General features: G+C 39.0%; 2 protein-coding genes across 18 annotated transcripts in view; one reads left to right on the top strand and one right to left on the bottom strand.

The window, feature by feature from the left end:
* Positions 1 to 19,725, bottom strand: part of DNAI4 (dynein axonemal intermediate chain 4) — a 125,304-nt gene extending 105,579 nt beyond the window's left edge. Inside the window, 3 exon segments of the mRNA XM_004286810.3 lie at positions 9,821 to 10,004; positions 19,557 to 19,668; positions 19,671 to 19,725. Of these exon segments, the coding sequence (XP_004286858.2) occupies positions 9,821 to 10,004; positions 19,557 to 19,668; positions 19,671 to 19,725 (351 nt within the window).
* A 68-nt stretch (positions 19,726 to 19,793) lies between these two features.
* Positions 19,794 to 27,354, top strand: part of MIER1 (MIER1 transcriptional regulator) — a 56,138-nt gene continuing 48,577 nt past the window's right edge. For 4 of the 17 annotated variants that reach the window (XM_049698273.1, XM_049698294.1, XM_049698284.1 and 1 more), the window contains exons 1-2: positions 19,835 to 19,990; positions 21,137 to 21,237. In XM_049698273.1, coding sequence (XP_049554230.1) covers positions 19,924 to 19,990; positions 21,137 to 21,237 — 168 coding nt within the window. In that variant the 5' untranslated portion in view covers positions 19,835 to 19,923. The other 13 variants (XM_033407520.2, XM_049698309.1, XM_049698307.1 and 10 more) reach the window with 13 other exon arrangements.

The following is a 27,354-nucleotide window of genomic DNA, read 5'->3' as shown; positions in this document are numbered from 1 at the left end:
GTTTGTTTCATTTAGCATAATGGTTTCAAGATTCATCCATGCTGTTGCATGCATCATTCCTTTTCTGTGGTTGAATAATATTCTACTGTATGAATATACCACATTTTGTTTAGCCATCTGTCCACTGATGGACATTTGCGTTGTTCCCACTTTTTGGCTATTATGAATAATACTGATATAAACATTCATGTACAAGTTTCTGGGTTGGAAATATATCTTAATTTCTCTTGGGTGTATATATCTATATGTAGAATTGCAGGGTCATATGATAACAGTATGTTTAAACACCTGAATTACTACCAGACTGTTTTCCAAAGTGGCAGGACATTTTACATTCCTATCAGTAGTATTCTGATTTCTTGATATCCTTGCCAACACTTGTCATCTGACTTTTTGATTCTAGCCATCCTACTGAGTATGAAGTAAAGGTCACACTGTGGTTTTGATTTGCATTTCTCTGATGACTAGTGATGTCAAGTATTTTTCCATGTGCTTTTTCACCATTTGTATACCTTCTTTGGAGAAATGAGCATTCAAATCCCTTGCCCAATTTTTAATTGGATTTTGTCTTTTTATTATTGAGTTGTAATTCTTTATATATTCCCGATACAAATCCCTTAACAGATATATTGTTTGCAAATATTTTCTCCCATTCTGTGGGCAGACTTTTTACTTTATTATGTTCTTTGAAGCACAAACATTTTTAATTTTGGTAAAGTTCAATTCATCTGGCTTTTTTTCTTTTGTTGTTCATATTTTTTGTGTCATATCTGAGAATCCTTCACCAAACCAAGGTCATGAAGGTTTACCACCATGTTTTCTTCTAAGAGTTTTTAGTTTTAACTGTTACATATGTCTTTGATTCATGTTGAATTAATTTTTATACGGTGTGAGGCAAGGGTCCAACTTTATTCTTTTGCATGTGGCTATCCAGTCATCCCAGCACCATTTATTGAAGACTATCCCTTCCCTCTTAAATGGTCATGGTACGCTTATCAGAAATCAGTTGACCATAGATGTAATGGGTCTATTTCTGGACTCTCAATTCTATTCCATTGATCTGTATATCTATCCTTGTGCCAATCAGTACCACGCTATCGTGATTTCTGTTGCTTTGTAGTAAATGTTGAAATTGGGAAGTGTGAGTCTGCCTACTTTAGTCTCCTTTTTCAGGACTATTTTGGCTATTCTGGGTTCCTAGCAATTCCATATGAATTTTAGAATCAATTGTCAATTTGCACAAGGGTGTCTGCTGGGATTCTGATAAGGACTGTGTTGAATCTATAGAACAGATTGGAAAGTATCACCATCTTAATAATGGTAAGTCTTCCAATTCATAAATTTTGGATGCTTTCCCATTTATTTAGATCATCTTTAATTTCATTCAGTAATGTTTTACAGTTTTCAGAGCTTATGATGTCACTTCTATTATTAAATTAATTCCTAAGTATTTTATTGTTTTTGATGTTATTGTGAAAGAAATTGTTTTCTTAATTTTCAAATTGTTTATTGCAAGTGTAAAAAATACAATTTATTTGTATATTGATCATGTATCCTGCAACCTAACAGAATCCATTCATTAGTTTTAATAGTTTCTATTTTTGTTTGTTTTTGTTTGTTTTGCGTTTGTTTTGGCCATGCCACGGCTTTCAGAATCTTAGTTCCCCCACCAGGCATTGAACCCGGGCCATTGCAGTGAGAGCGCTGAGTCCTAACCACTGGACTGCCAGGGAATTCAATAGTCTTAATAGTTTTTTAGTAGATTTCTTAGGAGTTTCTATATGTAACATTATGTCACCTGCAAATAGAGATTTATCTTTTCCTTTCCAATTTGGTTGCCTTTTTCTTCCCCCTAATTGCCCTATCTAGAACCTCCAGTACAATGTTGAATAGAGTGGCAAGAAAATTTTGTCTTGTTCCTGATGTCAAAAGGAAAGCATCCAGTTGCATGACTGAGTTGATATTAGTGGATTTTTCATAAGTGTTCTTTATCAAGTTGAGGAAGTCCCTCTACTCCTAGTTTATTAAGTGTTTTTATCATGAAAGGATGTTGAATTTTGAAAAGTGCTTTTTCTGGATCTAGATGATCATTGCTTTTTATTCTACTGATATGAGATGTATTACATTGATTTTTAGATGTTAAAGTACTTTGCATCCCTGGGATAAATCCCATTTGGTAACTGTTATGGGCTGAATTGTCTCTCCCCACCAAAAAATTCACATGTTGAACCCCTAACCCCTAGTACCTCTAAATGTGACTGTATTTAGTGATAGGGACATTAAAGAGATAATTAAGTTAAAATGAGGCCATTAAGGTGGGTCCTAATCCAATATAACTAGTGTCCCTAAAGGAAGAGTAGATTAGGACACTGTTTAGGCCATACAGTCTGTGATATTATGTTATGGCAGCCTTAGCAGACTAATGCACTCCAGGCATATAATTCTTTTTATATGTTAGATTTGGTTTGCTAGAATTTTGTTCAGGATATTTGCACCCACATTCATAAGAGATATTGGTCTGAAATTAATATTGAAATTAATGTGTGTCTCCTCTAGACAGCCTATCATTGGATCATGTTTATTAAGCCAGTCTGACAATCTATGCCCCTTATTTGGATTGTTTAATCTATCTACATTTAATGTTTTCTTAATATAGTTGGATTTATATCTCCCATCTTACTTTATGTGTTCCATATGTCTCATGTCTTTTTTGTTCTCTATTCATCCTTTATTACTTTTTTCTGCATTGAGTGAATATTTTCTAAGGTAGCATTTTAATTTTTTAATGATCTTTTCATTATATTTTTTAGGTTTTTCTAGATGGTTGTTCTAGGGTTTAACATACACATCTTGTCAAAATTAGCTTTGGATTTATATCAGCTTAGTTTCAGAAATATATTGAAATATTACTCCTATATAGCTCTATTCACTATTTCCCCCTTCTGTAGTATTATTTTTATGTAAATTACATGTATTACTGTTACAAAATATAAGAAAACAGAGCCATAATTATTACTTTTCATTTTGTCATCATTTGCTTACATTACAGCTTTGTTCCCATCCACCTCCTGTGTGCTATTACTGCCAAATACATAACACATATATTACATTTCTGTGTCATAGATCCAATAATACATTATATACATGTTATTTTATATAATCGTTTTTCAAATCAGTTAAGAGGGAAAAAAGGAGGAAATGCACTAATAGTTGCATTAATTACATGATATAATAGTTGTTGTAATTACATAATTGTGTTCACTGATGTTCTTTGTATGGATATGAATTACCATCTGAAGTTACTTGTTTTCAAGCTGAAGAACTTCCCTTAGTATTTCCCGTAAGGTGGGTCTGCAAGCAATAAATTCTTTCAGTTTTTGCTTATCTTGGAGACTCTTTATTTCATCTTCATTTTGGAATAATAGCTTTACTGGATACAACATTCTTGGTTGAGCTTTTTCTTTAACAACTTCAAATTTGTTCTCCTCTGCCTTCTGGCCTCATTGTTTCTGATGAAAATTTATCTGTTAATCTTATTAAGGTTCCTTTGTACATGATACACACTGTTTTTCTCCTGCTGCTTTTAAGATTTTCTTCTTGTCTTTGACTTTCAGCATTTTTACTATAATATGTCTGCATTCATTCATTCTTGGACTTCACTGAGTTTCCTGGATATGTAGGATATTGTTTTTCATTAAATTTGGGGTGTTTTCCATTATCTTTTTGAATATTTTTTCCTTTCCTTTTGTGTCTCTCTTCTTCTGTTACTCCCATTATGCATATGTTGGTGTGTTTGATGGTGTTTGATGGCTCTATTCATTTTTCTTCATTCTTTTTTTTCCCACTCTGTGTTTGTCTTGAATAATCTCTATTGATCTATCTTCTAGTTTGCTAATTCTTGCTTCTGTCAGTTAAAATCCATTGTTGAGCTCCTCTAGTGAATTTTTAAAGTTTCAATTATTGTACTTTTCAGCTCCAGAATTTCCATCAGTTCTTTTTTATAATTTCTGTCTCTTTATCGATATTTGATGTAACATGATCATACCTTCTTTTACTTCTTTAAAGCATAGTTTCTGTAATTCCATGAAGCTATTTATAATGGCTTCTTTTAAATCTCTGTTAAATTTGACATTTGCTTCCTCCCACAGACAGCTTCTGTTGCTTTTTTTCTTGAGTATGGGTCATACTTTCCTATTTCTTTACATGTTCCACAATTTTTTGTTGGAAATCAGAGATTTTAGATAATATATTGTAGCAACTCTGGGTACTGGAACTTCCCTCCTCCCTAGAGCTTGTTATTGCTATTGCTTGTTTATATTTTGTTTAGTGATAACCTGGATTATTTTAGTGAGGTCTGTTTTCCCATTGCAGGTTGAACAGTGTCCCTGAAAAGAAGATATGTTGAAGTCCTAACCTCCAGTACCTCAGATTATGGAAATAGGGTCTTTGCAGATTTAACTGAGTTAAGATGAGATCATTAGGGTGAGCCATAATTCAATATGACTGATGTCTTTATAAAAGGGGGAAATTTGAACAGAGGCAGAGGGAAGATACTGTGAAGATAATGGGGAGAACACAATGTACAGAGAGAGGATTAGAGTGATGGATCTACAAGCCAAGGAGTGTTTGGGGTTATCAGAATCTAGGAGAGAAACAGATACTTCCCTAGCATATTCAGAAGCTGCACACCCCTGCTAACACCTTGATTTCAGACTTTTAGCCTCCAGAAGTGTGAGACAATAAATTTCTATTGTTTGAAGTCATACAGCTGTTGGTACTTCGTTAAGGCACTCCTGGGAAACTAATATGCCCCCTCCCAACACCTACCCTGCAGTCCTGTTAACACACTAATGTTGCTCCTCAGGGAGGTGCAGCTTTGGGTATGCCCACAACCATCCTGCGATGACAGAGCTACTGGTAGGGCTCTCTTCCACACTTACTCTGACCACACTCAGCTGTTAACTTCACTAGTCGGCAGCTGATTGCTCTATTGTTTTCAACAATGCCCTGGGGCATAAATTCTCTACAGACTAATCCAATCAAATTGTGGCTCCTTCCAGGGAAGTTTCTGATGCCAATGTTCAATATTTATTCTCACTACAGGAAGGCTTCTCTTGCTGAGGAATTGCCTTATACCCTGTTTCCCTATAAACTAGGTAGCCTACAGTCTAGGGTGTATCTTCATTAGATCAATTAATTTCCTTGCAATTGCCTTTTACCACTATGTCCACTGTTTTTGAGGGTGTTCATAGGTTTAAACTTCTCCATGCTCTGCTGCAAATAAAGCTGGTTCCTTATGGAAGATATAAGGAACTATCTGTTGTACAGCTTGCTTCTCTCCCCAGATAATATCTCTGCACCAGATCTCTGGGGTTGACAGTGGAGACAATGGTAAGCTTCTCCATGAGTGACAACCTCACTCTAGGTGTTGAGTGCTCCATGGAGGGAATAGGGCAGTAGCCTGAGGTCTTCTCAGCTTGCCTCTCCTGACATGGAACATGATCTCATGGACCAGGGGAAGGCCCCAGGATTCTCAGTGTGCCACACCCAGGTACAGCTCATCAGTGGGGGTTATTATGGTAAAATGCATACATTTTTCATCTTAACCACATTTAAGTGTTCATGGCATTAAGTACTTTCACATTGCTGTGCAGTCACCACCACCATCCATCTCCAGAACTCGTTTTAAAAATCTCAAAAAGGGCTTCCCTGGTGGCACAGTGGTTGAGAGTCCACCTGCCAATGCAGGGGACACGGGTTCATGCCCCGGTCCGGGAAGATCCCACATGCCGCGGAGCAGCTGGGCCTGTGAGCCACGGCTGCTGAGCCTGCGTGTCCAGAGGCTGTGCTCTGCAGCGGGAGAGGCCACAACAGTGAGAGGCCCGTGTACCGTAAAACAAAAACAAAAATCTCACAAAACTGCAAATTGTACCCATTAAACAATAATTCCGCTTTACTCTTTCCCTGGTGACCACCATTTTACTTTGTCTCTATGAATTTGACTACTCTAGGTATCTCAGATAAGTCGAGTCATACAGTCTTTGTCCTTTTGTGACTAGTTTATTTCACTAAGAATAATATCTTCAAGGTTCATCCATATTGTAGTATGTGTTGAAATTTCCTTCTATTTAAACGTATATACACACATACTTTGTTTATTCATTCATCTGTTGATGGAAACTTGGGTTGCTTCCACCTTTTAGCTACTATAAATAATGCTGCGATGAAAATCGTTGTACAAATATTTGTTCAAATCTCTGCTTTCAATTCTTTTAGGTACAGACCAAGAAATGGAATTGCTGGACGATATGGTAATTCTATTTTTAAATTTTTGAGGGACAATAATACTGTTTTCATAGCAGCTGCACCATTTTACAATCCTACCAACAGTGCACAAAGGTTCTAATTTCTCTATATCCTCATCAATACTTGTTATTTTCTGTTATTGTTGGGTTTTTTTTCATAGTGGCCATCCTAATTGGTGTGAGCTGGTATCTTACTGTGGTTCTGATCTACATTTCCCTAATGATTACTGGTGTGATGTTGAGCATTTTTTCATGTGCTGTCAGCCATTTGTATATCTTCTTTGGAAAAATATTTATTCAAGTCCTTTGTCAATTTTTAAAATTAGGCTGTTTGTTGTTGAGTTGCAGTTCTTTATATATTCCAGATATTAACTTGTTATCAGATATATGATTTTCTAATAATTTTCCTCATCCCATGGGCTGCCTTTCACTGTTGTTGTGTCCCTTGATGCACAGAAGTTTCTAATGCTTGATGTAGTCCAATATATCTATTTTCTCTTTTGCTGTATATGCTTTTGATATCATATCTAAGAAATCATTGCCAAATCCAATGTCAAAAAGTTTTTCCCTTATATTTTCTTCTAAGAGTTTTATAGTTTTAGATCTTACTTTTAGGTTTTTGTTACATTTTGAGTTACTTTTGTAAATGGTGTAAGGTAAGAGTCCTACTTCGTTCTTTTGCATGTAGATATCCAGTTCTCTTAACACATTTGTTGAAAAGACACCATTGCATGGTCTTGATATCCTTATTGTGAGGGTTTATTTCTGGGCTCTATATTATTTCATTGACCTATATGTTTGTCTTTTCTTTCTTTTCTTTTCTTTTCTTTCTTTTTCTTTCTTTCTTTCTTTTTTTCTCTTTCTTTTCTTTCTTTTCTCCCTTCCTCCCTTCCTCCCTTTCTTTCCTTCCTTCCTTCCTTCCTTTCTTGATATCCTTATTATTTCTGGGCTCTATATTATTTCATTGACCTATGTCTGTCTTTTTCTTTCTTTCTTTCTTTCTTTCTTTCTTTCTTTCTTTCTTTCTTCCTTCCTTCCTTCCTTCCTTTCTTTCTTTTTGGCTGTGGTGGGTCTTCATTGCTGTGTGCAGGCTTTCTCTAGTTGTGGTGAGTGGGGGCTACTCTTCGTTGTGGGCATGGGCTTCTCATTGCGGTGGCTTCTCTTGTTGTGGCTCTAGGCACACAAGCTTCAGTAGTGTGGCTCGCGGGCTCTAGAGTGCAGGCTCAGTAGTTGTGGTGCACGGGCTTAGTTGCTCCACGGCATGTGGGATCTTCCCAGACCAGGGATCAAACCTGTGTCCCCTGCATTGGCAGGCGGATTCTTAACCACTGCGCCACCAGAGAAGTCCCTATATGTCTGTCTTTATGCCAGTACTACACTGTGTTGATTACTGAAGCTATGTAATAAGTTTTTAAATCAGGACGTGTGAGACCTCCAACTTTGTTCTTTTTCAAGATTGTTTTGGCTATTTGGGCTCCCTTGATAGGCCATATGAATTTTAGGATGGCCTATCATCCATCCCAAATGTCACTGGGATTTTGATAGGGATTGCATTGAAGCTGTAGATTGCTTTGGATAGTATTGACATCTTAACAATATTAAGTCTATGAACAAAGGATGTGTTCCTATTTATTATTGTCTTCTTTCAGCAATCTTTATAGTTATCAGTGTACATATCTTTCAACTCCTTAGTTAAGTTTATTTCTAAGTATTTCATTCTTTTTGATGCTATTGCAAACAAAACTATTTTTCTTGATTTTCTTCTTAAATTATTCATTGCTAGTGTATAGAAACAATAGATTTTTGTGTGTCAATTTTCTATCCTGCAAATTTGCTGAATTTATTAGTTCTAACAATTTTTTTAATGTGGAATCTTTAGGGTTTTGTACATATAAGATTATGTCATCTGTGAACTGAGATAATTTTACTTCTTCCTTTCTACTTTGGATGACTTGTATTTCTTTTACTTGCCTAAGTGCTCTGGCTAGGACACCCACTACTGTGCTGAATAGAAGTGATGAAAGTGAGCATCCGTGTCTTGTTCCTGATCTTAGGGGAAAAGCATTCAGCCTTTCATCACTGAGTATGATGTAAACTGTAGGTTTTACAGATGGCTCCTGAGGAAATCCTTTCTCTTTCAAGTTAGTTGAAAGATTTTATTTTTAATTTTTATAATCATTGGATATTGAATTTTTCAAATGCTTTTTCTTTATCTGTTGTGATAATCACATGGATTCTTTTTCAATCTACTAATAAGGGGGAAAGTACTGACTTTTGAATATTGGAACAATCTTGCATATATTATCCCCACTTGGTCATGATGCATTATACCTTTTACATAGTGCTGTTAATACTATGTAATATATATGTACAACATACACGTAATGCATATAATGTGTACGTAATATGTATATAATTATTATGGACTGAATGTTTGTGTACCCCCCAGATTCATATGCTGGAACACTAATCCCAGTGTGAGATGGTATTGGGAGGTGAAACTTTTGAAAGGTAATTAGGTCATGAAGGTAGAGCCCTCATGAATGAGATTACTGTCTTTATAAAAAGAGGCTAGGGAGCTAGCTAAATCTCTTTCCCCCTTGTGAGGATACAATAAAAGTTGGTGGTCTGCAACCTGGAAGAGGGTCCTCACCAGAACCTGACCATTTGTCACCGTACTCTTGGACTTCCAGACTCCAGAACTATAAGAAATAAATTTGTTTATAAGCCACCCAGTGTATGGTACTTTATTACAGCAGCCTGAGCTGACTAAATAATTCTTAAGGTCATGAGTAGACTTTCTTCATTCCACTCTAATGTTCTTACTACCAATAATGAATTATAGGCGCCAACTGCCAATATTATGCTGTAAGATATGTTATATGGCAAAGATTCTAACAAAATCAATATATCAATACAGGCATACCTCATTTTACTGTGCTTCATTTTATTGCACTTCACAGATACTGTTTTTTACAAATTGAAGGCTTGTGACAACTCTGCATCCAGCAAGTCTATTGACACCATTTTTCCAACAGCATTTGCTCACTTTGAGTCTCTGTGTCACATTTTTGTAATTCTCGCAATATTTCAAACTTTTTCATTATTATTATATTTGTTATGGTAATCTGTGACCAGTGATCTTTGATGTTACTATGACTTGCTGAAGGCTCAGAGGATGGTTAGCATTTTTTGGCAGTAAAGTTTTTTAATTAAGTCACGTACGTTGGAATTTTTAAACATAATGCTACTGTACTCTTAAGAGACTACAGTATAATGTAATAATTTTTATATGCATTGGGAAGCCAAAAAAACTCAAGTGACCCACTTTATTGTGATATTTGTGTTATTCAAGTGGTCTAGAACTGAACCTGCAATATCTCTGAGATATGCCTGTATTAGAAGTTATTGTTTCAAAGCAGCATACTTTCTACCTTTAACATTTCAATCAAGTTCTTCCCAGTGTCATTTTCAAAAAAAAACTCAAAGTATTATGAATTAATAAAGAATATTACCCGCATGGCTGTCTTTGTGGAGGAAATATTCATTTTTTCTACTGTTTTGGGGTCAGGTAGAATCACCATGTTTTTTGACCCAGCCATTCTGCTTTGGTTTGCACTAATATATCCACCTTTCATTTGCGCTCCTTTTGCTGGGCGAGTAAAGCTAATAGACCTCTTCGACTGTGCGCCAGTGTTTCTATATCAGGAAAAGAAAACATAACACTGAGGATCCAGGATTGAAGAAAAATTAGCCAATGATAAAAAAGTAGATTTTCATTTAGAAACATGGAAACAATCTAAACATATAAACAAGAAAAAAATAGTAGCCACTTGAGAGCTCATTATGTGTAAGCATAGTTCTAGAATGTTTACAAGCACTGTGTCACTTTTTCCTCACAATAATTCTAAGAGGTTGCTATAACATTATTTTATATAAAGTCACAGAGGCTTAGAGGGAAACATTCTTACTAGAGTTGAAATTTGAACCCAGGCAGTCAGATCAAAAGTCTACACTTATTTCTCTGGGTCTCAGTTTCCTTATCTGTAAGATGAGGATAAAGATAGTACTTAATTCATTGGTTATTATGAGGATTAAATGTATTAATTTCTATATTATGGTTAGGAAATGCCTGACACATAGTAAGCACAAATGAGTGTAGAGTGCAGTTTTGCAGGCAGATTGAAGAATGAGTAATAAAACCTGGGAAAGAATATCATGTTCCTGCCTGAACGATTACATAATAATTCTTAATAAGAGAAATTATAATCAAAATATTTGTATCCAGGAGAAAAAATATGATTTCACTTTTGGATCAATTCTCTAAATTCCTTAAGACAAAAACCTAATCATTCTTTCATTCTAGTACTCTGATTGTACTGCAGACTTCTATAAAACAAGAATGATCACCCCTTACACTATAAAAAGGCATTGTTTCCAAAGAAAACATTTTAAACAATACTTTTACTTTCCTACTCATAAAAGATCAGACAAAAATAAAATACTTTAAAATGACAACAATCTACTTTTTTTATACTTTATTTTTCTTCATGGCATTTAGTACTACCTGACACTGTTTGTTGTCTACTCCTCTACTAGAATGTAAGCATCTTTAGGGCAAGAACTTTGTCTTGTTCATTGCTATATCGCTAGCACACAGGACAGTACCCAGTATATTGTGGGCACTATTAGTATTTTTTAAATAAATGACTAAATGAATTCCATTCATACTATTTCAAATTTACATTCTTTTAAAGTATCATACCCTATCCTCCCTCCTTCAGTCTCTAAACGACTTTAACTCCAACATTTCCAAGGAAACCAAATTAATCAATGAGGTAAGAATTCCTTAAATTTCTCTACCTTCATTATATTCTTCTTTCATATCCCACAAACTCATCTAATCCATCCTTATTTCTTTCCTCCTCTTTCAGTTCAAAAGTTGCTCTTCTTATCTAAGGTTAACCTTTCTACCTGTGCTCTGAAACCTGTCTGTTACTACTTTTCTCAGGGACTCTTTTCCTTTGTAAAAAAAAATTTTTTGGCCATGCCGTGTAGCTTGTGGGCTCTTAGTTCCCCAAGGACGGAACCCAGGCCCTCAGCAGCGAAAGCACTAAGCCCTAACCACTGGACTGCAAGGGAATTCCCATCTCAGGGACTCTTCCGTCAATAATTCTTGGTCTCCTATATCTTGTTTCCAATCTTTTTCCCTTCAGCATATAATTGTACTCCAGTCATCTCTTCAACTTAAAAATCCTTCCTTTACCTATCTATTACTAGTCTTCCACTATCTATTACTGTATCTCTCCTTCACTTTTTAAAATATTAGTCAATAATCCTGTCTATGTCCTTACTCCTCTTATGCTCCATAATTCACTACAATCTAATTCCACCCTCTCCTCTCCTACTGCAGAGACTACTTTCATTAAAATCACCTAGTCTTGTCCTTCAAATTGTCAGATCCAAAGGACTCTTTCCAGTACTTATCTTTGTAGCATCTGACGTCAGTTGACAATTCCCCCTTCTTCTTAAACTTGAGTTCTCAAATTGGTTTCTGTAACATAACTGTCTCCTATTCTTCACCCTCCTTGTGACCTCTAATTACCTGACCCTTCCATTTTCTACCAATTACTCAGTACCTTTTAGGTTTCTCTTCTTTCACTATTTAATCCAGTATCCACAATTCATCAACTGAATCACTCTTTTACCATTACCTTCAACTCTTATTTTCTTTCTCCCTTGAGCTTTGCCCTACTATCCCTACAAAATACAGTCTGTCCATTCTATTCTTCCTCTTTACTATATCATCTGCTTATTCCCATGGTCATACATTTGACCTTGTCCTTGTCAAGGACAAATACCCCTCAAATACTTCATATCCCCTTGCTTTATATTTCTCCTCAGTACTTCTTACTAACATATCTGTTACTTATTTATCTTATGAATTAGATGTTCCCCACCCAACCCTCCAACCCTGAGAATCTAAATTCCACGAGACTAGGGACTTTGTGTTATTTTGTTCCCTGCTGTATCCCTAATGCCTACCATAGTACCCAATACACAGTAGCTGCTTAATAAAAAATTGTCGAATGAATTCCCAAATCATTACATCCAATTCAAAACATTCTCTCAACCTTCATACTCAAATGTTTACCAGTCTACTGGGTAGCTCCAGCTAAATGTCTACTAGACATCTCAAACTAAATAGATGCATAATGAAATCATATCACATTTACTCATAAACCAGCTCTATCTCTTTTATTCCCTATAGGGACCAAATAGAAATGAATTAGCAAATGATGTTGCATTTACCAATTAGGTAGTTACTGTGATCTTATGAGACTCATCAATAAGCTCTCCCAAATCTTCAGACTATAAGTTTCATGGGAAGGAACCATGTCTACCATGATAGCCCCAACTCTTAGTACTCTGCCTGACAGAGTGGGAAATTAGATTCAGAAAGTACAGACTACTTTAAAAAAAAAATGAACTAAGTACCTGTAGCCAATTATGTTAGAAATTTATGGTGCACATCTAGCTATGTTAAAAAAACAGATGCTTTCAAAAGAGCCAAATTAGTGGGCAATAAATAGGATGACTTTCAGGAGATATTCACTTTGAAAGTTTTGCCTGAAAAACAGTCATGATACAAGAGGTAATGTAGCTGTACATTCCTGAGTTTTCTGAAGCAGGGATCTAAATCTATTTTGTTCACTCCTATGTCTTCAGTACCCAGGGCAGTAGCTGGAAAATATAAGGCATTCAGTTGGTACCTGTAGAATGAACACCATGAGCACCTGATGACCACTTCTATGAAAAAAGAGACTAATGACATTAAAAGCATGCTACACATACATAAATCTCACTATGAAAAAAATAACCACAAGAGGAAAGAAGGAATGGCTTAAGAAAAAGTGTATTAGCCACTTCTTCGTTTAATGAGATTAAGGTAAAAATTTCAATCTAAACCCAATCAATTACTTTCATTTATCCAACTGTTATTCATAAATTGTTTATTTATGTACATTGTACATAAGGCTTATTGTACATAAGGCTACATGCTGGCAGAGATACAATATGAATCAGATATGGGCCCTAAGGAGCTAACCATCTAATAAGAGATAAAACATATATATGATTACAATGCAAGTACAAAATTGTATTTGCCTCAAGACTTACATGTAAGATGAAATGAAAGTTGTGGTAAAGATTACCTTGGGTAAGAGGAGTGAGCAGAGAAATCATGAAGATGGCATTTGAGTTAGGCTTGAATGTAGGTCAAATTCAAAAGAAGTACAGGGGCCCGAATGTATATGTGTGCTTGTGTCTGATGCACATGCAGGTGAGGAGGGATGAGGACAGGACAGGAAATGCACCCTGAGCAAAGATCATTGTGAACGATGACAGTAGGAAAGCATGTGGTATATACAGGGTATCTTAAATGATTCAATTAGAAGGAAATTGAAGGAAAACAAAGTTAAGCTTTGAAAAAATAAAATGGCCCGGCTAAGTCTCTGAAATTTACTACACAAGCATGAGAGTGCCTTTGAATGATTTTGAGCATGAGTTAACTGCTCAAAACTATGCTTCAGAAAAATTTAGCTATATTCAGAACACACTAGAAGCAAGACGACCATTAGTTAAGATGCTATGGAAATAGGCCAGATGAGAAGTAATCAAGGCTTAACCTGGGGTGGCAAATGTAGAAATAAAACAAATGCTAAATACAGCATGTATTAAGCATATCTTTTTATTTTCTGTATTTTGATGTTTTAATATCTAGGAACTTGCTAACCCTTGAGGGACTGCCCCTCCCAGGGCTAATCAATTCTTATACATAGTAAGGGACTTGCCTACAAGGAAACCTTTTATACGCAAACCAACCAATCCAGAGTCCATACCCTCAACCATCTCCTTCATCAGGCTCTCAAAGAGATCTCACTCTCTGGGTCACTATCCACTTGCCCTAATCACTGTAGGGACAGGAACCAGACAACTAGGGATAGTCCCTATGCCCAGAGCCTTTTGAAATTATTCAAACAAGCTATTCCTACACCTGCTTATTCCGCTTTGTCCATTTCTCCCCATGGGAACCACAATAAAGCTTCTTGCCCATGTTTTCCACTTGCTAGTTTTACCTCCTGCTCAGCACTGGTGCTTCCTCATGTGGCCCCACTATGTGGTACAGCATGCCATGTCTCTTGATTCTAGGGATCTATGAGTATTTAAAAAAAAAAAAAAAACCTTCTTCCTTCATGATAGTTATTTCTGTGTCTATGTACCCGATTAAAACATACCCCAAGTACCCTTAAACCACAGATACAGAACAAACAGGACTTAATTGATAATAACAATGCCACTTAAAATCTAAACTTCAAAGTACTTCCACTATATTTGTAATGTAATTCTTTTATTTATTTATTTCATTTTTTTAAAATGGAAGTATAATTGACCTACAGTTCCAGGTGCACAATATTGTGATTCAATATTTCCATACATTACAAAACGATCACCACCCTAATTCAATTCTTATAATAAATTATGAGATATTTAATTGCCATGTTTTACAAGTGAGAAACTTAAAACTCAAAGAGATCAACTTAAATGCCAAAACTCATCCAATAACTCACAGACTATGTGTTCTTGAGCAAGTTTCTTAATCTGTTTCTTTCCTCATATGTAAATTAAGGTTAATAATAGTATCTGCCTCAAAGAGTTAAGGCGATGATTAAATTAGTCATTATTTCCAAAGCACAATAAGAAGTTAAATTGTAGACATGTTCAAGTTTAGATATTATGAGTGATATCCTGGTGGAGCTGTTTGGTAGCAGTTGAAAATCAAGAGGAAAGTGAATTTCAGGGAACAAAAGTGAGAACTGGAGATACAGATTTGAGAATCTTTCATGGAGATGATAATAAATGAACTGAGTCCCAAAATAAAAACCTAAAGATACAAAGAGAAGGTAATAGGGCCAAGTAGAGAAACTGGAGGTAGAAAGAAAGTAAAACCAGAAAAAAGGCATCTTTGCCAGTAGTAAGTGAACCAATTCAGGGTTGGTTCAGGGTTAAGGAGGGGAAGATTGATATTGTCAAATGCTGCAGAGAGGTAAAGAGAAAGCCCATTGAATTTGGTGACTTTTGAAACCTTTAGGTTACTCATTATTGACCTGAGTAATTTTCATATAGAAATGGAGACAACAGACTGCAAGTGTTAAAGAGTAAACACAGATACTTCCGGTTTCTGGTCTGACGTGTAAAGGCCATGAAAGACATCAATCCTGTACTCACAAGAAAAAGGCTGAGCAAACTGAAAATCAATGGGTCTTCTTAGGTCCATCAGAGAATTAAGGTTACAGGCAAACCCTCACACTGAAAGACTGAGATGCAGGAATAACAGAATCACAACTTACTGGGAGCAGAAACTGCCACTAGAGCCAACAAGTGGTAGGAAAACCTAAAGGGTAATTGCCTAATTGCTGGAAACTGAGTGTAGACTAATTCAAAAGAGAAAAACCTGCTGGGGGCCCAGCCTTAGGGAGCTCCCCCCAACAACACTTTTATCGAGTTTTACCTTTACATACTCCACCAGGCTCTCAGGATGAAGATCAGAGTAAAACTCCCTGATAGTTCCAGCAGGGGGACAGGAAGTAACCATTTTGAAATATACCTGGAATGTTCAGTTATCCTTAACAAAGGCCTGCCCTCAAGGAAAACCATTTTACCAGAGCCTAACCAGTGTGGGGGGAGGGAAATAACCTACTCGAAGTCCATCTAACCTTCTTGTTCCACCTCAAGAGAAAAATTCTGAGAAATACTTATGAAGGTCACAGCCCAGGGACAAAGGCCCACTAAAAGATTAAGACCTAATCATAGGATTATGGCACACTGCCCTCCCCCTTCCCCCCTCCCTCACATATCTTACCACCACATCAACAGGGCTCCTGTATAACTGAATTACAATGGGAAGAACTGTAAGGCTCAGACTCTAAGAAGGAGGCTCTAGGGAAACCTAAAAAGCCAGAGGAGACAAAAAGCAGGACACTAGAGGAAACTGAAGTCTTGGAAACCTATAGCTACAGCAAACAGCCTAATTCCTAGACAGATAAACATAAATCCTCACACTAAGGGCTTACTTACCTCAGTTCATATTACCTGATGCAACATGTTCAGCTTTCAACAAAATACATGGCATACCAAAGAGCAAAAACAGTCTGAAGAAACAAAGCAAGGATTAGAGCCAGAATAAGATATGGCAGAGATTTTGGAATTATCAAGACTGGGAATTTAAAATAATTATGATTAATATGCTAAGGATCCTAATGGAAAAAGTAACATGCAAGAACAGATGAAAACTCTCCCCACCCCCCAAATCAAAAGGAAATGAATGAACACGTAAGGAAGAACAGAGAAACTGGGGAAAGAAGTGAGATAAAAGCAGTGAAGGAAACACTAGTGGTTTTTACCACAATGGAAGATTGTCCAATACAGCCAACCCCCAAATTATGATTTTTTGACTTTACAGGGGTGTGAATGTGATATGCATTCGGTAGAAACTGTACTTCGAATTTTTATCTTTTCCTGGACTAACGATATACTATAAAATGATACTCTCGTGATGCTGGCAGTGAGCCATAGCTCCCAGTCAGCCGTGCAATCATGAGGGTAAACAACCAATACATTTACAATCATTGCTTTTAAGTTTCAGTACAGTATTCAATAAATTACATGAGCTATTCAACACTTTATTATTTAACAGACTTCATGTTAGATGATTTTGTCGAACTGTAGGCTAATATAAGTGTTCTGAGCATGTTTAAGGTAGGCTATGCTAAGTATGATGTTTGGTAGGCTAGGTGTAATAAGTGCATTTTCTACTTAATGATATTTTCAACCTGTGATGGGTTTACTGGGACATACCTCATTGTAAGTTGAAGAAGATCTGTATTGCTAAGCCAATGGGAAAAACCCAATATAGGAAAAATTGGAGTGAGAAAGTGAAAAATTGATAAATACATGTTTCATGATATCCTTTCCAAGATCAGGATTAAGTCTTAAACTGAGAAAGATGAGAAACATTAGGTCAAACCAATGGTTGTAAACTTTAGTGTGTATGAAATTTTGTTTTAATTAGATAATATGGCTACCTCAAAAAGTGAAGGTTATATTAATTTTTATCTCCCACCCCACTCTTTCCTTAATAGGTAATCTCCCATGAATGTGTCATTATTCAAGAAATCCCGAAGGGAATTTTTCTAACACTCTCTCAGGTACTCTGAGAGTTTTATGATTTTTTAAAAATTCACATGAAACCAACTTAATGTTAGTTTGAGATTGCCATACCTACAAGTAAAAACAAAAACCAGACGAGATGAGCAATAACCAATGTTACTCAAATACATATTCACTCATTTGTTTGCTGCCAGCAAATATTGTCTTCTTCATTCTAAGTAGTAGCAGTGAACAAAACTCTCTGCCATTATGGAGTACATCATAGCTTGGATGAAGACAGATTAACAAACAAGTATATAATGTATCAAACAGAAATAAATTTTATGGAGAAGAATAAAGCAAGTTGAGGGACAGGAAGTACTGGGGAGAGTAGTATTATTTTACATAGGGTAATTAGAGAAGGACTCTTTGATAAGGTGACACGTGAAGAAAATGAGTGTCATGAGATTACTAGCGGGTACAGTATTCCAAAGAACAGCAAATGCCCAGGCCTTGAAGTTGGAAAATATGCCTGATATTGTTGTGGAACAATATGGAGTGTAATTAGCCAGGGGGAAGAATCCAAAGTGAGATTCTGTGGGACCCTGTGAGGATGTGAGCTTTTACTCTGAGTGAAATGTGAGAAATTGGAGGCTTTTGAGAAGAGCCACAGTGATTACTATGTTGAGGGTGAGGGCAAGATCATTTAGGTGTTTACTGCAATGTAACAGTGACTTACATTGGAGTGGTAGTCTGGACTTATTTTGCAGGTAGAAATGGTAGAATCTGCTGATGGAGTGGGGTATTGAGAAGTCAAGGGTAACCCAAAGTTTTTTTACTGAGTAACTGTAAGAGTGGAAATTGCCATTTACTGAAATGGGAGACTGCAGAGTTGATTAGAGGGCGAAATAAGTTCAGTTTTAGATACAAATTTTGAGATGCCTATTAACTTTTAAGCACAGCTGCTTGATTTTAAGTCTGTTTTCTTGGGAGAGGTGTTGGCTGCAGAGTTAAACTTGTAAACCATCAGTAAATAGGTGACTTTTAAAGGCAAAAAACAATAGTGAAGAGGTTTACTGATCCCATCAACACTGCAATATTTAGATACAGGAGAGATAAAGAGATGCCAGCAAAGTATTTTGAAAAGGAGTAGGCATAAACCAAGGGGAGAATTAGGGAGGAGTGGTGTCCCAGAAACTAGATGAAGTGATTCAACACTCAAGAAGTGGTAAACTAGATCAAAGCTGCTGATGGGTGAGTTAAGAAACAAACTGAGAAATGGCCACTGTATTTGTCTGGACAGTTATTGCTGACCTTCACAAAAGCTATTTTTTGTGGAGTGATAGGATGGACAAAAACCTGAGTACCATATGAGGAAAGAGCAGAAGGTTCTCTCCCAAGACCTTTTCAACAAGTTCTGCTAAAGAAAGATTAGCTGATCTGGAAGAGACTGGATATAAGAGATGCTGAAGGTTTGAGAAGAGAGAACAAAAGTGGTCTGAAGTGCGGGAGAGTGAATGAATTAGGAAACTTCAGTGTAATTGCTGGACTAAGGGACCATTTGAAGTTGTAAGCGAGACATCTGTAGAGCTGTATGCTTTTCTTCAGCCTCTCGTCCAACTGCTGCAGAACAACAGAGAAAGTTGTAAGCTAGAATGAGTTTTAAGGCAGGATGGTATGAGGAGAAGGCAGAAAAAACCCTCAACTACAGAGCATAGTAATGTTCGGTCTGGTGGCTCACAGAAGCTGAGAGGGTTGAACATCTGGGCACAGCTTGGAGGCAACAAGCTGGAGACTGCAGCCCGGGAAAAAAAAAAAACAGGAGTGCTAGGAGGAGGGTGGTTCCCAACAAACTAAGTCTTTTCTCGACCAAGCACAGCAGTAGAGGTTTGGAAAAGGCAGTCCTAGGCCAACGAAGTAGACATTGCCGCCTCGGAGGTTCGAGGGTTGCCGACTGAACACAGATGCAGTAAGTGCTAAGATCTAAAAGGGCTCCCTCCGGGACCCAGGGGAATGGACTTAGGTTTTAGCGCCGGAACTTACACCCCGACGTTCGGCTGCTTGCGGCTGTCTACCGGAGAGATGGGCATGGTGGCTACTGGGTGGGGAGTGGTCGACCACCGCCTTCCCTGGCTGCTTCTGGAGCCCCTGTACCCCAACCCCCGGCGTCAGCTGCTCCGGCTAAGGCACGGGAATGTTTGCCGGGCGTCATGGAGACGGTGGAGCCTTGGCTCAACAAGCGGCCGCGCGGTTGGCTGGCGGCTGGAGGCCGAGGAGGAGGGCGGAGGCGGAGGGGAGGACAGAGGGTTGGTGGAGCAAGAGCAAGCCCCGGACGACGACTAGAAGAAGGAGGCGGGCGGCCCGGGCCCTAGGCCCCTCCCAGGCTCTGAGTCTCCCGGGCTGCAGGCGGATGGATGGGGCTTCTTCAGGCGGTGGCGGCAGCAGCGGAGGTGGCGGCGGCAGCAGCGGCAGCGGCTGTAAGTGCAGCCTCCATAAACCATCTCTCCTCTCCTAGCCCTGTTTGGGTGGAGGGGCTCCCGAGGTGTCCTCGGTCCCCTTTCTCTGCTTCCCCTCCCCCACTGCAGAGTACCGCCCGGAAGACCCTTAACTTCCGGGGCGGGGCTGAGAGAGCGCGCCGGGCGCGCTTCCCCTCCCGGAGTGGCGCCGGCCACCCAAGGCGCATGCGCAGCTCTGCATCGCCATCCACCCCCTTCCCAGACTGGTCTTTTGCTTTGGCGGTGGCGGCGGCGGCGGCGGCGGCGGCGGCGGCGGCGGCGGCGGCGGCGGCGGCGCCGGCGCCAGTCTTCCCCGGCGTCCGCGGCGCGCTGGGAGTCCGCTGCGGAGTGAGTTCGCTTCGCCTTGTCCGCTTCCGCCTTTCTCCAGTCGGCCCCGGAACGCGGTCGGGGTGGGGTCAAGCTGACCGCCCCGCTGTGGCTCCGCCTCTTTTCCGCAGTATCTCCGGGTTCTGTCTCAGCCCGGGAAGGCTCCTGCTCCCACTGCAGCCCCCTGTGGTGAGCAGGGTCTTGGGCAAACCGGCCCTTTTCGGAGGGAGTGAGGGAGGGAAGAGAAGCTCGAAGAGGGTGTTGTTGTGAGGGAATGAGGTCTTCCCAGGCCTTGGGTGTATCCCTGGGGGCAGATGCCTCCCTAGTCTTTGAATGGCCTTGTTCTTTCAGCTTTTGGTGGAAAGATCTCTGGCCTGGAGACCATCTCTAGTCCTCGTTTGCTGTGTGACCTTGGGCGAGTCACTACCTCTCTCTGCGGCCCCAGTTATACCTAAAGCTTCTTCCAACGCTAAAACTCTTAATTTTGCAGAAAAGCTTATGCAGTTCCAAGATTGGCCCGTCTACTGAGGCCGCTTAGACGAGATGACCCGGACTTGAGTGAACCTTTCTTCAATCATGGGTGGAATGAGGCGACCTATTTATTGGATCGCTTTTATTCCTTTATCATCAGTTATAAATTGCATGACTCAAGACTCATTAATGTTTTTCTAAAATTGTCATGGGATTCCTGTCCTAATTCCTGGCCGTCTTTTTAAAAATTAGAGACAGGGCGAATGGTGAGCTTGTAGTATCATCGTCTCTAGTCTCGTTACTACTGAGGCTCTCTTTCCTTTGATCCAGATGGTGTGGTGGCTCGATTCTCCCAGTGCCTGGCTGAGTTTCGGACGTGGTTAAGAACCAACTGGTTGAGGTTCAATGCAGACAAGACGGATGTGATGCTGGTAGGCAGGGGCACACTTGGAGATTAAGGGAGGGAAAGTCCAAACTCCCTCAAGTAATATAAATGTTATATTACTCTTCCAGTGTTTGAGAACTGCTGATGGGCCAATAATTTACAGAATTTGGGTGAGATAAAAATAACATGTCAACAATATAAAAACTATCAAAGTATCAGTTTGTGATAATCTGATAAAATGGAGCCACTGGATAAAACTCTTTATGTAAAAATTATGAAAAGAAAAACCAGAACTGTTCTTTGAAGAACCAAAAGGCTATATAGGTGTTTTGGGGTGGCGTTAATAATAAAAATCAAACTAACAAAAAGATGATGCTGATTGTCATAGATGTGGGGCTTCCAAATGTAATGCATTACTGCTTTGTAACCTACATTTTGCCTGCTAGAGTAAAGGTAAAACTCAATTTATCTAAAATGCACATTTTAAAAATAGGTGAAGTTTTTTGACATTTATCTATCTTCAACCAAATTAGTATAGTTATTCATAAATTTTCACCTGCACATCATGTGTAGCCTGTCACTCTTAAATAAAAATTTAAGGAAATAGTTAACACAATAATCTCAAAAGGGACTCATGGACTCTGAAAATTGTTAGATACAGAATTTGGTTTTAGGGTTTTGAATGTGCTGTTTTAATCTATTTCATTCAAACAGCCCCAGAGTCTGAATTGTTTTCTTGGTGCATTTTTTTTGTTGTTCTTGTTTTTGTTTTTTTTTTTGCGGTACGCGGGCCTGTCACTGCTGTGGCCTCTCCTGTTGCGGAGCACAGGCTCCAGACGCGCAGGCTCAGCGGCCATGGCTCACGGACCCAGCCGCTCCGTGGCATGTGGGATCCTCCCGGACCGGGGCATGAACCCGTTTCCCCTGCATCGGCAGGCAGACTCTCAACCACTGCACCACCAGGGAAGCCCTTCTTGGTGCATTTTGAGAGGTACCTTTTTGAAGTGCATAACATGTTTATATTGTATACATTATATTTGAATCAGGTATTGGTCCTGAATAAAAGGTTATATTTCTTAGGTATGTGTAAATTGCCAGGTTACTTATTGGTTAGTTTGGGATACTGGCTGAAGAAAAATCGAGACCTTAAAATGCTTTTGTTAATAGCAAAATAACTTCGAGGGGTTCGTGTGTGTGTGTGTGTGTGTGTGTGTGTGTGTGAGTGTGTATGTATTATGTTTGTGTATTGCAGCCTCTATAAAATTGTTTAAAACTTTTTAATGGAGTATGCAGTAAATTGCTTAAAAAGAATTTCCCAATATAACAGCAGTTTTGAGTAGCTTATGTGGTAAAAGTTAATGTTAGTTTGCCTGAAAATAAGGAAGCCTTTAGGTGGGGAATGGGAGCTAAAGAGGCATTTATTCAGGCTTTGTATAGTGATTTTTTTGTTTTGGGACATTAGCCACAAACCTCACATATAATTGGAATTAACCACACCTTTTAGCTTAACTGTAAACGTTTTACTACACAATTCTAACAGCTACCATTTTGGATATCACAAAATAAAGATTATAAACTGTAATAATTTTAAACAGCTCATAGGCAACGGTGAATTTTCTCATGCTTTCAACTCTGTAATGTCCCGTTTTCAGCTCCTCTGGTATCAGTAGGCTTTAAAGATTTATTTTTTGTTGACCCAAGTATAAATATTGAGTGTTTGTATTTGAATACAAAGAAGACATCTGTTGAATTAATCCAAAGTGCTGAAGAACTCAGGGTAATGGGTGGAAATACCAAGGAGGTAGATTCTGGTTTGTTAAAAAGAAGAATGTTCCAAACATTAGAGGTTTTTTTGAAGAGCAGCCTTTTCATGAGATAGTGAGTCATTGGAGGTGTTTAAGCTTAGGCAGAAAAGCCTGGTAGTGGGGAAACAGAATGAGGGATTCCCACCTAGACAGTGTAGAAATTGACTAAGGACCTCTAAGATCCCATCCAACATTAAGATTCTATGACTAATGAATAGTTAATTTTTACATATTTGATACTGAAGAGGTAAGCAAGCGTTTTGAGAATTTGCTTTCCTTAAGATGGCTCCTTAAAATTTTTGAAGTATAGCACTAGAATAAAATGGGGAGTAAAACTATATTGAATTCAATAATAATGTTACCAATGACTTACAATATTGGAGCTGTTTCTTTTTACCTTTAGAATATCTGAACCTAAAAAAAAAAAATCATGTAACCCACATTTACAAAAAAAGGAAGGAGAAAAATGTAGAGGGAATGTTTCCCCTAAACGATAATGCCACATAAAAATAGTAAAATTGATAACACAATATTAATAAACCTAAAAGTCATTTATCAGTAAGATGGATATCTATTCAAATACGTCCCAGACCTCGATATTCCTGACAATTTCAGAATTTATTCAGTAGCTTATTTATTCAGTAGCTTAAGGGACCGTGATCCCCAGCTCTTTATCACAATTGGGATTCTTGTTGATGAATTAACTGAAGAATCAAAGATTTAACAGGCTTAAGCAAGTTATTCCTGTACCTTGCATTTTGACAATACTTTTTAATTTTCCTTTTGGTAACCCGCTAAATTTCATATATTAGCTTTAGTATTTAAATGGATAATTCTCCTTCAACCAGTGGTTTTATAAAGCCTGAGTTTCTACCTCTAGGCCCCTTATTTTTCTTATCTTTACCCACCTCAGGTCTATGCACATACATTGTTCTTTGCCTTCACAGCTGTTTCCATCAAGCATTCTCAAAGTGAAAAGTGTTTGAATATGAACTGGCTTATACAAAAGTCATTTCTATTTCGAGTCCAAAGGACTAAGGTAATTCAACAGGGTAACTCAGAAACTGTATACCTATGCTAAAATATTTATTCCCTCAAGGAATCCTGAAAAACACTTTTATATAAGTATTATAAAAAAATAAAATGAAAATACTGTATAGTACAGTTAATGGTAAAAATTGTTTGTAGATTTGGGAACCTTAAAGTTTTCCTTTCTCTTCTTTCCCTTGCTTTTCTTTCAGTAGAAAATGTGCATCAGATGTTTATGTTTAATTGGTTTACAGACTGTCTGTGGACTCTTTTCCTGTCATATTACCAGGTAATGTCCTTACTTAGCAGCTACTTCATATACCTATAAATGCACAAAATATTCATGCACAAATTATTATTGGACATAAGAATTTCAAGTTAATGTTGAATCTTTGGAAATAAGCTACTTAATAGAGTCTAGAATTTTAAGGGAATACAAATAACTTAAAACAGACTTCCCCATATTCCTTGTAAGTTAAGTATCAGTTTAAAGAAAAATTGTATACGTGCACGTTTATGCAATATATTGCAGAGCTGGCATCACATTATTTGGAGGGAATGAATGAGTTTCATATATAACTTGTTGACTTTGGTAGTCATTTTTGAAATTGCAATAAGAAGAACCCTTGAACATTTGGGGGAAAACAGGTCTTTATGAAATAAGACTTTCTAACTTCTGGTTTGGTAAAATGTGTTAGTGCACGTTTTAATATCACGTTTGCATTACCCAGTATCTGCCTTAGTAATGGAGGTGAAACATGTTTGTTATTTTGCAATCATTGGCTCTGGCAGTCATCAGAATTGTCACCAAAGCCACTTGGCAGTTCTAGGCCAATACATTAAAATAAACTTTTAACTTGCAGGCATTTCAGGCGTTGCACATAAGCAAGTTCTCCATCTATGCAGTCGAGTCGGAGATTATTTATATCTATTAAAGAGCAGCTTTTCAATATTTCACATTTAAAAATTTTCTCTAGTTGTGCAGAATTCAGCCGTTGCACAATTATGTTGCTACTGGCATTGCAGAAGGTGTATGAGGAAAAGCAAATGATATATGAGGATGGCAGTCTACCTAGCACAATCCCTTTTCTTAATCTCTGCTGTGACCTCTAAGATTTTGGTACATGGGATTTTACAGTTCCTGTAGGGAAAGAACCGAGAGAAATATCTGTCAAGGGATAACCGCTTTCAAAGCGCACTAGTTGCAGCTGTTGCATCACAGCAACATCCGTTTTCTAACAAATGCACTTCAAAAAAAGCCTACATGTGAAATGTATCGTATCTTTTCCCCTGCGATATGAAGGCAGGACGCGGCTAGTTTGGCTAGTTTCCTCGACCTCTCTGGTCCCTAGAGCCCTCTCCCGGGCTGGAGTCACGGATCCGCTAGGGCAGGCGCCCGGCACTAAGATGCCCGCCTCCCCCCACACCCACCTTGGCTCCGCCTCCTCTGCGCTCCTCCGGGGGAGGGCTGCCTCGGGGCCGCGCGCGCGCGCTCCGGCCTTTTCCCTCTAGTCCAGCTCAGCCCGGGCGCCGCGAGGGGGCGGAGTGGGGTGTGGTGGGCGCGCTCGGGCGGCTCCTGCGCGTTCCCGCCGAGGCAGCGGCGGCGGGAGCGGCAGAGACGGTGGCGGCGGCGGCTGGAGTCCCGTTGCCGAGTCTTACATCCGGGTTCTGGCCGTGACCCAGCTGCGGCCGCCGCGGAGATGTGACCCGTCAGTACGGCAAATATGGCGGAGGTAAGGGAGTGAGCTCCCCCTCCCCGTCCCGGAGCCGGGCGCCCCCAGGTCCGGGCTGGGGAGGAGTGGAGTGGGCCTGGCTAGGGGAGGCCCAGCCCTGATGGCGCCACTGCCCACCTGTTGTCCGGAACAGGCCGCGCTCTGGGCGGGAGCTTTCCGTGGAACTTAGTTGGGATGGGTCCGGGGGCAGGAGGAAGCGGAGGCGTAGTTGGACTTCGGGGGGCACTTTGAAGGGTCGAGGGCTGCGTAGCCGTGCGTACGGAGAGGGGCGAGGGGGAGGGGGCGCCCGCGGGGCTGGGGCGCCTGTGGCGCAACTTCGCCGGCCGGTGCTAGGGGCCAAGAGAGGAGCTGCTGCTTCCTCTTCTTGCGAAGTTTCTTCCTTCCCTAGCCGAGATGCTGTTGCGCCCTTCCGCGTCACCCTTGTCGGTTTGCTACTGACATTCTGCCTGTGTTGGGGAAAACGGCCTTTGATTAACTCTGTAATTTTCTAGATGGTGACCAGATGAGCGTGGAGAAATAAACCTGGTCTTTCGCAATCCATCCCTCTAGGTTGGGGGAGTCTCCCCATTTCTTCAAACATTCCCCTTCCCCCCCACCTCTTTTACTCTCTTTACGTTTCAGAAGAGTTGCTTTCTCCCTTTCTTACCCCCCATCACTTTCCAGGCATTTACCCCCCTTGCAAATCTAGGCTGTCTATTCTTGTCTTCTTTCTCTTCCAGTTTTTTTAGCCCTTAGGGAAAAATTTTTTTTCCCCCGTTTGCTCTTTTTCTAGTAAAAGAGTTGCCAAAGCCCCCTTTTTCGGTGGCAGTTGTTTTACATTTTGGGGCCTCAGATCGGTGGGCAAATAACCTCTTGATTAATTTGAATTTAGTATATGCTACTGGAGATTTAAATTTTTCCCTCTGATTTAAACCTTTAAATATTTGATTTTTTTTTAAACACGTTTTTTCCCCTTACCGTCTGAAGAATTTCGCTGTCCTTTACTCGCTGGAGTTCAAGAGGTGATATATTTGGACTTTTATGTCTTCTTTGAGTAGAGCCACTCTAAATGTTGATAAAGCCATTTTTATTCATGTGAGAATTACCATTTTCATAGTCTCAGAGGCACCTAAAAACAGATTCAGGAAGTAGGTAATTTTATTTATCATCCAACCCCAGTTTTTGTCATTATTTGCTAAATGAAGTCAATGGTGAGTACACTTATCAGTACCATAATTTCTCCTTTTAAAACCTTGGAATACAGAAACATAGGTTATGGAAAAGAATCTTAATTTGGAGGCCTTTTCATGTACCTGTTGAGTGGAGAGACCTAAAGCTTAAACAGTTTTCTGGAGTGGCTCTTAGGGTGCTCCTTCCCCTTTATGGAAACTGACTTTATGTCTTGGAGTATTTGCTATTAAAAGAGGAAGAGATTTTACTGTAGCAGGATTGATTGCTGCCAGTATTATTTTTAAAAATTCAATATTCTGATTTAAAACTAAATTTAGATCTTAGGATTTATTTCAATTTCTTTTGCTCTTTGTGGTTAAATAATTGTATTTCAAGAAATTATGAGTTGGAGAAAACATAGTTCTTTGTATTTCACTTAAATGTGAC

This window comes from Orcinus orca, chromosome 1 (assembly GCF_937001465.1).
Source record: "Orcinus orca chromosome 1, mOrcOrc1.1, whole genome shotgun sequence".
NCBI lineage: Eukaryota > Metazoa > Chordata > Mammalia > Artiodactyla > Delphinidae > Orcinus > Orcinus orca.
Note: the sequence above shows the minus strand (reverse complement) of the source record. Positions and strands in the feature narration are given on the sequence as shown.